This window comes from Archocentrus centrarchus, chromosome 1 (genome assembly GCF_007364275.1).
Source record: "Archocentrus centrarchus isolate MPI-CPG fArcCen1 chromosome 1, fArcCen1, whole genome shotgun sequence".
NCBI classification, from domain to species: domain Eukaryota; kingdom Metazoa; phylum Chordata; class Actinopteri; order Cichliformes; family Cichlidae; genus Archocentrus; species Archocentrus centrarchus.
In genome coordinates this window covers 14448429-14461284 of record NC_044346.1, presented here as the reverse complement: position 1 = coordinate 14461284, position 12856 = coordinate 14448429, and the positions used below count along the sequence as shown (strand labels likewise).

The 12856-nt window shown below is 42.5% G+C and overlaps 1 protein-coding gene across 1 annotated transcript in view; it reads right to left on the bottom strand.

Annotated features, from left to right (window-relative positions):
• Nucleotides 1–231: 231 nt before the first annotated feature.
• Nucleotides 232–12856, bottom strand: part of znf827 (zinc finger protein 827) — a 75045-nt gene continuing 62420 nt past the window's right edge. Inside the window, 4 exon segments of the mRNA XM_030743280.1 lie at nt 232–2574; nt 5892–6069; nt 7245–7454; nt 12477–12643. Of these exon segments, the coding sequence (XP_030599140.1) occupies nt 1557–2574; nt 5892–6069; nt 7245–7454; nt 12477–12643 (1573 nt within the window). The 3' untranslated portion in view covers nt 232–1556.

The following is a 12856-nucleotide window of genomic DNA, read 5'->3' as shown; positions in this document are numbered from 1 at the left end:
ACACAATGGCTTTGCTTCATCATGGCACCTACAGCTTTGCCTCATCATGGGTTCTCTATGAATGTTAGTAGAAAAGATTTATTATGATGTAAAAGGCTCAGTAAAAAAAACAAAAAAAAAAGACCTTAAAAATAAAAGACCAAAAAATAAAAAATAAACGAGACACAGAAAGGCCACCAAACACTAACTTTCCCCGTCTTTACCAGCACTGAAGACGTCTCTGACTGTTTACTCTTCTGTATCGCTTTTTTTTTTTCCAGGTACATAAACAAAAATACATTCATTCAAGTCATTTTGGAACAGTTTTTTTTTTTCTTCTTTTTTTTTGTACACAAAAAAATTACAAAAAGCTCCAAAAAGCACCATTGAATCGGCCTGTGGTGACCCTCGCTGTGGGTAGCTCGCTGACCCCGAGCGGGTCACCTCCTCAGAACAGTTATCTCATATATCTCTTCTAAGTATAGGTGCGTGATACATAGATCTGCATGTGATGCTGCTCTGATGTCAACCCCGTCTCGGGAACGACAAACGGATGTTTGCAACTAGTTGCACCTTTTTTTTCCTGCAACATTTTAATATTCAGATTAATAATAGGTCAGATTTTCCATATTTACATTATCACAGCTTATATTCTTTAACACCCCCCTCCCCAAGCTTACAAAGAACTGCTGAAATCAGCCAGAAAGCCATTAAAATGACTTATTCTGAGATGGGATTGACATCAGACGGCAGCTACGCACAATACTGTTTCACCATAATACAACAAAAATAAAACAACAAAAAAAAGAAACAAAAAAAAAAACAAACGAAAAAAAAAAGATGGGAAGGGGGAGGGCTATAAAACTATGTACAAGATTGATAAATAAGTAAGTGCGTGGTTTGAGGCGTTGCTTTGAAAAGCATTCGTTTCATTGGTTCTGTCCACATTGCACCGCTAACACTTCAGGATATCTCAAATTTAGCTTCCTAATGACGTCAAAGCTAGTTTGAAACACAGAAACAGGCATGCTATTCCGATGCATAATAGCGATAGACAAAAATGCACTAAAATATAGCACTTGCAAGTTTTGTTTTTCGTCTTTTTATCTCGTCGAACGACTAAAGAAAAATTATCTATAAAAGTGAGATATGTTAGTTCTGTCAGGTAATGCAGCTGGGTCCAGGTCATTCAGATGTTTAGAAACAGGAAAAGAACAAACAAACAAACAAACAAACAAACAAACAAAAAAAAAGGTAATAGAGAGTAGTAACTGATGTTGAAGTAGTAATAATTCAATTGATAGAACTGATAAGAAAAGCAGCTTTTTTTTTTTTTAATATAAATGCATTTTAGCATGTACAGCCTTTTTCTCTTATAAATGTTATTTTTTTCCTTTTTTTTTTTTTCCTCAATATGTTTGTCTGGTCCAGCTTATTTTGCTGGTCTGATTGGAAAAAAAAGAGTTGCTCCCGCAGCAGTGGTCAAGTGTCACTCACACCACCGTCCGAGGAGTGAGGGGAAAGAGCAGGGAGAGGAAGAGGAGGAAGCGGAGGAGGAGGACGAAAGGCGGGTGAGGTCAGACAGTCTTGGCCCTCTCCATCAGTCCAAGGTAGGCCAGGAAGGAGTGTTTGTGGGAGGAGGGTGAGGGGGAGGGGGACGCCGAGTTGGAGGAGAAGAGGAGAGGAGACGTGGCCGGCCGCCATCTGGAGTGGAGGTGGGAGTGGAATGTGAAGCGGCTGTTGTGGGTGAACAGGGTGGTGAGGGGAATGAGGTGGGCCCGGTCGCAGTTCCTGTACTGCTCCAACATGTGGCGGGAGGAGGGGAGGAAGAGGGAGGGGCTGGTGCCGCTGCTCGTGCCGCCGGGGTTTCTTGCGGCATTGCCGCCGTTGGCGTTAACCAAGCTGTGCAGGGGGCTGGCGGGGTCCAGCTGCTGGGACTTGCCCAGTGTGAGTGACAGCGCGACGGACTGAAGCGCCTGAGATGCCGTGAGACTCATGAGAGGGCTGTTGCTCCCACTGCCTCCGCTGCTGCCACCTCCTCCGCCAAACAGGAAGTTCTCCTGGCTCTTCTGCAACGACGAGCCCCCCGGTGATGTTTCCTCTGCTGGCAGCTCCTCTCCTCCTGCCTCCTCATCTTCCTCCTCTTCTTCTCCTCCTCCTAAACCTCCGTCTACCCCCCCCATTCCTCCGCTCTGGTGTTTCTTGAGGTGGCGGCTGAAGACGAAGGGGTGTGTGGTAGTGAAAGGGCACTCTTGGCAGCCGAAAGTCTGGCGCGGCGCGTGCTTCAGCTTCTTGTGCAGGTTGAGGTTGTCCTTGCGCTTGCAGCTATAAGAGCAGCGGTCGCAGTGGAAGGGCCGCTCGCCCGTGTGCACACGCACGTGCTCGATGAGCTTATTGGCCGTCTTGGACAAGTAGCCACACTGCTCACACTTGTAGTGGTTGCCCAGGCGGTGCCTGCGCATGTGGGCCTCCAGTGAGGCCTGGTCGGGCCACAGTCCCTGGCAGATGCGGCAGCGGTACTCCATCTTACAGTGCGTCTTAAGGTGGCACTCCATGGCCGCTGGACGATTGGTGGAGTAGATGCAAAAAGGGCACCTGGTTAATGGAAGGAAGGACGGACAGAGGGAGAGAAGGGGCAGGGAGAGGAGGAAGGGAGGGAGGACACAACACACAAAAGCAAAAGACAGCTGAAAGGAACATGTACGTCCACAACCATGTACGTCCTTGAAATTTAATAACACAAAAATGATGAAGAGGAGAAGGACAGATAAAGGAAAATTGTGCGTAATGTACAGTTCTGTGTGCTCATGGTGGTATGTGTGGCAGTTTAATGGTGAAAGAATTGATGTGATCAGGTATGAATGTGTGGGAGAGGAAGGGAGGGAGTTTGAGGTGGGGAAGATGACAGGCGGGAGAAAAAGATTGGAGCAGTAGGATATGAAGGGAAATGAAGGAATGGAGTGGCACTTACATTTAAATAGCACCTTTCATCTGCTCTGGGCCCCAAAGCGCTTCACAAACCCTGCAGAACAGAATTACCTCAGAAAAACCTCGAAATGGTCAAGGCCCTCTCTCCCTCTCTATACACTCCTACATATACAGAAACACTTTACATTGCTCAAGTGCATACATGTGTACACACATGGGGGAAAAAAAAAGTATTGATCTGGACTCAGAGGGGGGTAAGAAAATGCAGGCAATCGAAAACCAATTTCCCCTGAAGGTTCTTTAACTTTTTCTAGTTGGCTAAATTCTGCCTGCTTTTAACAGTAAATACAAATGTGGTTTAAAGAAAGTAAGAGGCTGTGTGCACCTGGGAGAAGGTCACATATGCAGATATGAGAAGGTATAGAAACTGAGCTGGAGCAGACTGAATACACAAACATTGAAATCTTCTCTTTTTTCCTCCACTGAATTAAAAAAAAAAAAAAGTCTTAAACAGCCTCTATCCAGTTCTTTGTTATTTGAATAGTGGCTTAAAAAAAATCAATCTGGCTTCAGAAACATTTACACCAGACAAACAGTTAAATGATTCCAAAAAAAAGTTCTTTACATTTAAATTGCTACAGCTAGTGGCAACTCGTTGAGTTAATGACTAAAAAGATGCTGTGTGCAGATCTTTGAGCTATGAAGGGGCTTCTTGTGTCATTTTGCATTCATATTTTCAATTAGACAGAAGTCAGTGCAACTCTGTTAGCAGCTTCCTCTTTTCATTCAGTGAAATGCTACCATTTCCAGACATTTATAGCAATGTTGAGAACTTCACTGATGGCTGCACAGAAAAACAGGAAAAACAAAAAAAAGAAATGTAGAACACAGGTCTTTCATGACAAGATGAGGCGGTAATCATAATGATATTCGATGGTTTTGCACATGCAGACTGGAGTTATGTGAGCGACTCGAAAACAAAACAAACAAAAAAAAAAAAACATGGCTCGTGTTGCTTGAAATGAATCTTCACAAAAGTTAGTTAGTTAGTTAGTTTACTTTTTAAGACACATATAGAAGCTCGTGTCTAATCTAAGGTGCTATTAACTGGCCGAAGCTCAAAGTGTGTTAAAGTACATTGCTACATTATCAGTGTGTGGGGTGCTGAGGTCAGCAGATGGGCTTTATGTTAGCTCGACAGGCCTGAAATGTCACAAAAACGTGTCACAGTACAACAAAGGCTCCTGTGGGACTGGAGTATGGTGATGGAGGGGGTAGCGTGAGGAGACGAGAGCTACATACACAGTCAGTACTAATGGCTCAGTCACACCAGAGTAAAAATAGGATGGCAACCTCCTTGTGACTAAGGGAAGAAAAAAAACAAAACAAAAAGAAAAACAGTGGCTGCCCGGTAGATGCATTTAATTTTTTGACATTCAGCGACTGGTTGGAAGCAGTTGAGCGTGCAACACCCTCAGCCTCTTGGTAACCACTTTTGATTGCAAGGCGATTGCACAGGTTGCCTGGTGGAAGCCAACCAGTCTCCAAACAATCGTTGCCTGACTTGGACTGACTGCAACCACTCTCAGACAGATTGGAGAAGATTTACAAATAACTAGTTCCTAATTCATAAGCGCAAACACGTTGCTAACATACTGCAATATAAATAAATATAGGTTGCCAAGTGTCTAGGTCTTTTTGTAGTCAAATCGCTGTCTGGCAGCAACTACGTCACTATTTGTGGAGGAATATCTGTTTCAAATGTCTGAATGGACTCTGAACGTAAGTAGTTAATGGGAATTTCTGCGTATGTAGACGGCAACAGATTTGCGATATTCCTCGAATTATCACAGCTGCTTAATTGCTGCTTCATCACAGATTGCTAGATTGCAGATTTAACTGCCATTTTTGACCCCATTTACTTGCAAACTGATCACTCCATCTTATTGCCATTTTATCTCTGTCTTCGTGCACCAAAGTTGCTTTGAAGACGGCAACTGACTGCGAGCGGTCGCAGACGTGGTCCCCATCTTCAGAGCAACCATTTCAAAGTTTGAGTGCACAGTCGCAATAATTAGCATAATAAAGAGTAGCAGCTTTATCAGGGTACATTAAAAATAAGAGAACCATATGAGGTGTGCATGCGTGTTTATTCACACTGGTATTTTAAGGCTGTTCATTCTTTCCACAGCATGCACAGACTGAGTGATTTAGACATTTGTGATTATGGGGTGCCTGTACACGCTTGATTATCTTTTAGGGGTGTGCCAACAAATTTTATATAATCAACAGCAGAGTGCACCATGTGTCTGTTATTTTGGGGGGGATAAAGTAGTTTTGTGGAATGCAGGTTTCCTCAGATATTTTTTCCTTGGCATGCCTGTTAGCTGTGGGCAGAAGAACAACAGACCCTGAGGGGAAGCCCATTTCCATCTCCTTTCCACTCTCCCTTCTGTTCACAACAGCCACTGCAGACCCACAGACCGCTGTCTAATAAGTTGGACTTGCCAAGACAGGCTGTCGAGCAAAAACTGAAGCTAGTATCATTTCATTTGCTGGCCGCAGATAATAACCATTAAAGGGAGGTTAACCGATTAAGGACACATGGCCCAAAAAAAATCCTCGAACAGAAAACGTGTCTGTTAGAATAAGCTCCTATTTAAATGATGTGTCTATACGCTTGTGCATTTTCTGTGCAGTAATTTAGGTCAAACTACATAGAATATATTTTACACATAAACCTAAGCGGTGCATCTATAGTAGCTCATTGTTCGGTGTGTAATTATGGCTTACGTTTATATTTTGCTGCCAGCTGTGATCTTTAAGTTTCATTAACATAAAATATTCTATAATAAGCACATCCTATGAAGTACTCTACTCTCTGTGTATACAGTATGTGATTTTTGTGTGTAGTGAATTGTGAGGGGAAGGGAGGGGAAGGACGGGCGGAGTTAGGAACCTCTGTCTGTACTTGCTTTCCTTACTTGAGCCCTCCGGAGGGGACGGTGTGGCACTTCTTGTGCTCCAACAGCTGCTCGGGCGTCTTGAGGAACTTGTGGCAAACGTCGCACTCAAACATTCGTGTGATGAGGTGGATCTGGAGATGGCGTTCGTACATGCTGCGTGTCTTGCACACAAAATTACAGAAGACGCACTCAAAACCTGGAGAGAGGAGGAGAAGGGTGAGTGTCAAGACCTGGCTTGTTTTTTTGTTTTTTTTTAGACAGTTGATAAGCTCGTTAATCTGCATTTGGCTGCGGTCTGAAACAGTCCGAGACTCGGCTAGGGTGAAATCTCAGAGGTCATCCATCTGCTAACAGTCAAAGAGAGTTCAGACACAGGGAGAAGTTGGGTTTAATAATGCCCTCTTAGATGGCCGGAGCAAAATTCCTCTGTACTTCCCTTAAGCAGAGGGGCTCACGAGAGACAGATAATGAAACTGGATGGTTGAAATACATGCAGCAGGGGCTAAAATATCCTGAACGAGCCCCAAACAGGGCTTGAGCTCTAAAAACACAGGAACCTGCAATTCTCATTACAAAGTGACCACACTGCCTACATCGTCACACCCCACTCTGCAACAAAAAAACCCCCTCTCTGTTCTACATGTGTAATCTAAAAAAACCCAAGCATGGATGGACTTTAGAACACAGGATATGATTTTAAACACAGGCTGAGTAGTGCTCTCATAAAGAGTAAACTAACCATGAGTAAAATCTGCAGAGCACCTAATTAAAGGAAGAAGAAAAATAATTCACAACATCCTGGGTAAGGCTACATATGAATACAATTAAGTGAATCAAGTTAGCATGTACTCATTTGCTGTGTTTGGTTCAGAATTAATGAGTTTATTTTTGAAGGACAGAATTGGTTCAGCAGCGTTGCCTCGACTTCTTGAGTCTGTTGCCCAGTGAGCACCTTCCTGACCAAAGTATTTAGTCTTAATAGACCTTCAAAAGACAAGGATAATTATAGTGGAGATAGGCTTGATTTAATACTTACTTTCTCAATCAGCTTGCTTACTAAGAGGAATATCCCTCATCTATTCTGCCAAGTGATTTGTGCATTTATTTTTCTCTGAGCTCTTCAAACTGGTTTAAAATTAACGGGGCCAAATTCAACAACCTCATCAGTTAGGATTCAGAAATGTGTCACGTTTTGCTTGTTTGGTAAAGTAGATTAATAAAAAAAAAAAATTGAATAGAATAGAACTTAACTCCTAAAAAATAAAACCTACACCCTGATCCTTGCTTATTTAGTCATGAATAACTCAGTTTTGTGGAAATTTCAGGACCTTTAAGGTGTATTTGGGTGCAACAGTTCCTACAGTCCCTTGCCTTTGTCAGACTTGTCCTCGGTTCCTGATCCCGAGTGGCTTCCGGAGCTGGACTGGCTGCCGGCGGAAGAGGGTGGGGCTAACAGGCTCTTGAGTTCTTCATTACCGTGGGTGAGGTCTCCGCCCTCTGAGCTGTTGAGTGAATCGCTGAGGGCCGAGAGGGAGGATGAGGTGCTCTTGGTCTCGCTGAGGGGACTTCTTGAGTTCAGACCTGGATGCAGGAGGGCCGAGCGCGGAGCATGGAAAGAAAGAAACATTTGTTGTTACAATCTAAAAAGCAGGGTAGAAATTGCAGGGGCATGAAAAGATAAAAAGGAAAAAAACAAAAAGATCTACACAATTTGTGGGCTATGCATTATCGGTTTCCAGATCCCCATTGTTATGCGCACACACACACACACACACACACACACACACACACACACACACACACACACACACACACACACACACACACACACACACACAGAATAAAAACAGGCAGCCTCGATAGTTCTGAGCTCTGACTGAGGCCCTGCTGCCAGTCCAATCAAGATGCAGTGTGCTTTTATTGATCCCCGTCTGTAAGTCTGCAATTCAGTGGGAAGAGAGAGGGAATAAGAAGGGGAGGGGGCGGCAGGGAGGGAGGGGTGAGGAGCGCGGGTCATGGCCAAAAGAGCTAAGATGGCGGGAGCATCTCAGGGCACAACTCAACAAAGGGCATTCACTCAGGAGGGAGGGAAAAAAAAAAGGAGGGAGGAAAAGCCTGCACGGATCCTGAAATGGTTGACCTACCTTTTTAATAACAGCCGCACACACACACACACACACACACACACACACACACACACACACACACACACACACACACAAGTGTAAAACATACAGGAATGTACACATGCATTGCACATGTTTTTTTTCCACACAGTATTACAAGACAACGAAGCGCCTTCAATCACATCTAAATATACCAGGGTCATTCACAGCACAGTCTTAGCAGCTTTTAAATACAGTGTGCCTCTGTCTCCTTTGCTGCAGTATTTATCATCTGCTGGCCTTCTCTTATAATATCCCAAAGGCTAATGGCAAAAGATGCAAGCAAAGGGGGAAAAAAAAAAAAAAGACGCTGCCCTGAGCCAGTGAGACTCGACCTTAAAACACACTTTAACTGAGAAATATTTTATTTTCTTTTACTGAATAACTTTCTTGTGACTGTCCAGCAACATTTCTGATCCAAGAACAGAGATCTATCTAGCGCAAACCTCACCGGGGTCAGCTGGAACACCTGCTGAGCTCTGCCTCACCTGGGCGTGTCCACACAGTTGACCAGACATCCAGCCTTTGACAGGCTGCCGAGCCTCTCTCTTAGGTGCTGCTCTTACCACCTTAACAGCTGAGCTTTTGACACTTCACCAAAAAAGGGCTGGACCTTGACAAATCATTAAAGCCTCCTCACAAAGAAGGCAGGATGCACGTTTGCAAAGTTTAAGGTGATTGTATGCAACACTCCCCAATGTTTGTGCGTTTGCCATTGGTGTCCATCTTGTTTGAGACTGAAATAAATGCCAAGAGAGGCCGAGAGACTTAAAAGATGGCCAAAGTGGCATCGTAAACCCGGCTTGTCTCCAAAGGGCCCAAGGCCTATTGATTCCCCCCACCCCCTCAGGCACGATAAGGGCCAACCTTCTCAGATAAACAAGGCCGCCGTGGCCTCTGAAAGACCCCTCAGCTGTCTGGACTGGACAATCCCACCCACCCACCCATACATGAGGAGCAAACGCACACACATACACACACATAAGGAGTACTAGCAGAAGAGCAAAACGTCAGCAATAAACTGGACAAAGCTGTTTTAGACAAAAACAGCCATATCGACCACCAGAGGTTCAGACCAGCAGCTTTAAAAGTCCAAAGAAGGTCGATTAGAGGAGGCTTGTTTATGAAACCCAGCTCTGCTGCTCGTCTTTCCCTCTGTCCTCTGAACTGTGTTTTTATGAAGGGTTACATTAAGATGTTTTCACTTACAACAGCCCATGGTGATTTCCTTTTAATATTAAACAAAAGCAGTCCATAAATATTTAAACAGTGGCCGTTTACATTGTTGTGATTAGGCTTTTATTTTTTAAATTACTCTGAAATGTGATATTTTTCCTGTTTGCAAAACACACATACAGCATCTAACATTTATACTTCTTATTAAGCGCTTTATCTTTCAGTTGTTCACATACAGACAAGGTGAGCAGAGGAGGAGCCCTACAGTGGTCCTGCTCACACTATTTGTGTAACTATGACTCTTAAAACTTGGGGGGGGGGTCCACAGCCAAAATAATAGAAAATGTGTCACTGTCCAAATACTGCACTGTATTTATATTCTGAGCTGCGAACAAGAGCCACAATGTGTAAGCTACCACCCACTCTTCCATGTGAGAGTAATTTTGAAAATAACTCCATAAATCTTTGTGTTGTCCCCCCCCCCAGGAGTTGAATCAGGTACTTTTGCTGCGATCCAGCACAAGTTTGAGAACCCTCGAAGAACCAATACAAGGGTGCTAAAACGATTAGCCAATCCAAAAAGATGGGGCACAATTAAGTCCCGTCTACACCTGAGGGGACACAGTTCTCGATCGAGTTTTGGGGGGTTTTCCCCCTCATTTCTCGATTATGTGACTCGTGTCCTCCTACCTGTGACCTGGAAATCAATCTCAGTGTGCCACTTTGAAGGATCTATCAATTCCTAAAATGCATCAGGAGGAGAGAGAAATGAAGAGAGAGGGGGCTTGAACGAGGGTGCACAGATGTATCCTTTGTGGTTGATACTCTTGACATGTAACAGAGGCGTGACACACAGCTGGAGTACACACATCACTGGACAAATAAGTCTTCCTTCTTATCTAGAAGGTACATCTGTGGAAGCTTGTTTCCAATAACTTTTTTTTTTGCCACCCATAAATCAAACTTTGAGAATTTTGATATAATAACCCAAAAGTTTTGACTTACTAACTCAAACGTCTGAGAAAATAACTCAAACTTGAGTTAGTAACTTGAAATTCTGAGACAATAACTACACATTTTGACTTAAAGAAATAATTTTTATTGAGTGGCAGAAGCAAGCTTCCACATATATCAGTTATTTGAAATTATCAACTGTGATCAAACTTTCTGCTTTTAGGGTATGAGATTAAAAACAAGACCCATCATCAATGGGGATTATCCTCCCGCAATTAATGAAATATGAAATAAATGTAGAAGTCAGGATAACATTACAGCTCCATTTCATTACAGAAAGCCCTTCAGCAAACATTTTATTACCTTCTGCAAAACTATTTTGGCCTAATTTGGAGGTCTTGCCTTAAACTTATCCAAAGACTTGTAGTCACCCATAGGTTAATAATAATATAATACATAGTCCAGCAGAAATGTGTTTTCAATATTAATACTCGTTACTCAATACTCATTAAAGAAAATCAATTTTAGGCATGCTATAAGAGACTGATATTCTGAGATTATCTTTAATATTTCTACAAAGACTTTCTGGTAACCACATCCTAAAAAAATTTCCACAGTAAAAATATTAGAAAAAGTACTTACTGCAGTCTTCCACATGGGTGTATACTACATAATGTCTTTCCATTTATATAATCAGTAACAATAAGCCAGACATAATACATACTTACAAGGTACGCACATCATATTATACTCATGTGTACCGGAATATTACAATATAATGCACCCATACTATATAATCTGCTGATATCAATGCGTTCTGTATAACATCACTATAATCATAAGGCAGCAATGTTGTTTAAATTTGAGTAATATTGCTGAGCAGTAGGTATGGCTTTAATATTGCTCAATGATGAGTCATAATCTGTACTATTTATGGCCATGAGTCATCCTTGACCTACAAGATAAACAATGCTCAGCCAATCATTAGTTCGCATCACAGGCTAAACAAAAAGGCTGCAGCCTAGAACTGATGTTACTATAACCAGACTGGCTCTTTACCTAAAAATCTCACTGTCTACCTGCTATCAGCTGTTTAGGTCAGTTGCTAGATTTAGGGAATCCCCACATTCTCTATTTCAGTCAATAATGGTCAAGTAGGTATAGCCAATCATACAGCAAAATATGATTAGGCCAAGTCAGTCAGGCATGAGAAATAGGCTGCATCTCATTAGCGTATATTATCATAGCATTAGCAGCCTGAAATCCTCCATGTTGTTTACTCTCCACTTCAGATAAATATAGCCAAAGTTTAAAAGGGTACTAAACATCCAGGAATATGAATATTATGATCCATCTTTGTAGGGTAAAGAACACATATGCCAAATTTCATGGCTCAACTCCTTGTGGTTTTGGAGTCTATAGATCAGAAATGTAAAACTTCACGGACAGACGGATGGTTTGAAGACAATATCCTCCCGCTTTATATTGCACGGGACAATGAAACAAAACAAAAACTACAACATCTGTATATTCTGCTGCACTGTGAATTTCATTAACAGCACACCTAAATATAGAGATTTTACTGAACACCAGTATCCATCTATGACCACAAATTTAAAAATAAATAAATAAATAAAAATCGAGCAGTCAGCTGTAACAATGTAATAATGTAACTCAGGGCAAACGATGCATCTGTGCCACACGGCATATTTAACCAACCAATCGCTTTAAAATGAGGCTCCAAGGCAAGGATGCTGGCTGCCTCGACTCCTCAACTCCTCAACTCCTCCACACTTTCTCCCCTTACATCTCTTGCGGGAGGGACTAAGAAAGCTGCAAGTAATGTGCCAGCAGACTGATAACACATAGCTAACATTAGCCTTCTAACAGCTAATTAGGCATATAGCAGAGTGCTGAAATAATCTCCTCACATACTAAATTCTAAAATTTACAGCCTTTTCACAGGGTGGGGTTTTCATCGCATGACGGGAAAAAAACAAATATAAAAAGAATCAATTTCAGAATATTTTTTTCTGTTTTAGAAACAAAAACAAAGCAAACTGTGCTTATATGGTGCTTTTCTTTGTTTTGTTTGCTGTTTGTTTGATGGGGCGGAGTAGATCCATTCTTTTTTTTTTTCCTAATTTCCTAACATTTCATAACCCCACCCCCCAATAATCATCAGCTTACTCCAATAATATGCACAGAAATCTCACATTATACCAACACACATTAGGCAGATTATCGTATTAGTGCTGTCACTCAGAACCCCTGTGCTTCCAACAAAAATCAGGCCAGCTATCTGTACCTGCGTGCCCAGTGCTGATGTGGTTTCTCATGTCGGTCTCCTCCATGCATACGTAGTCGCAGACGCTGCAGCAGAGTGAGAACATCCACTGCTCCTTGTCCACATGGAGCGACATGTGGCTGACAAACTGGGCATTCAGCTCCGTCTGGAAACCACACACATGGCAGCTGGGCAGAGAACAGAGAGGAAGAAGGAGGAAGAGGGTGAGAATGAGAGGAGGCCGACGGCCCGCTTTAGTGTTACATTTTTCCTGCAAGAACTGCCAAATAATATGGTGCAGCTACATTCCTTTTAATGCGATAAAGATTACTGAAACTAACATACTTTTGTAATTCAGAAATAGTGCAAATGGCTTATTTTAAAAACATTAGACACATTAA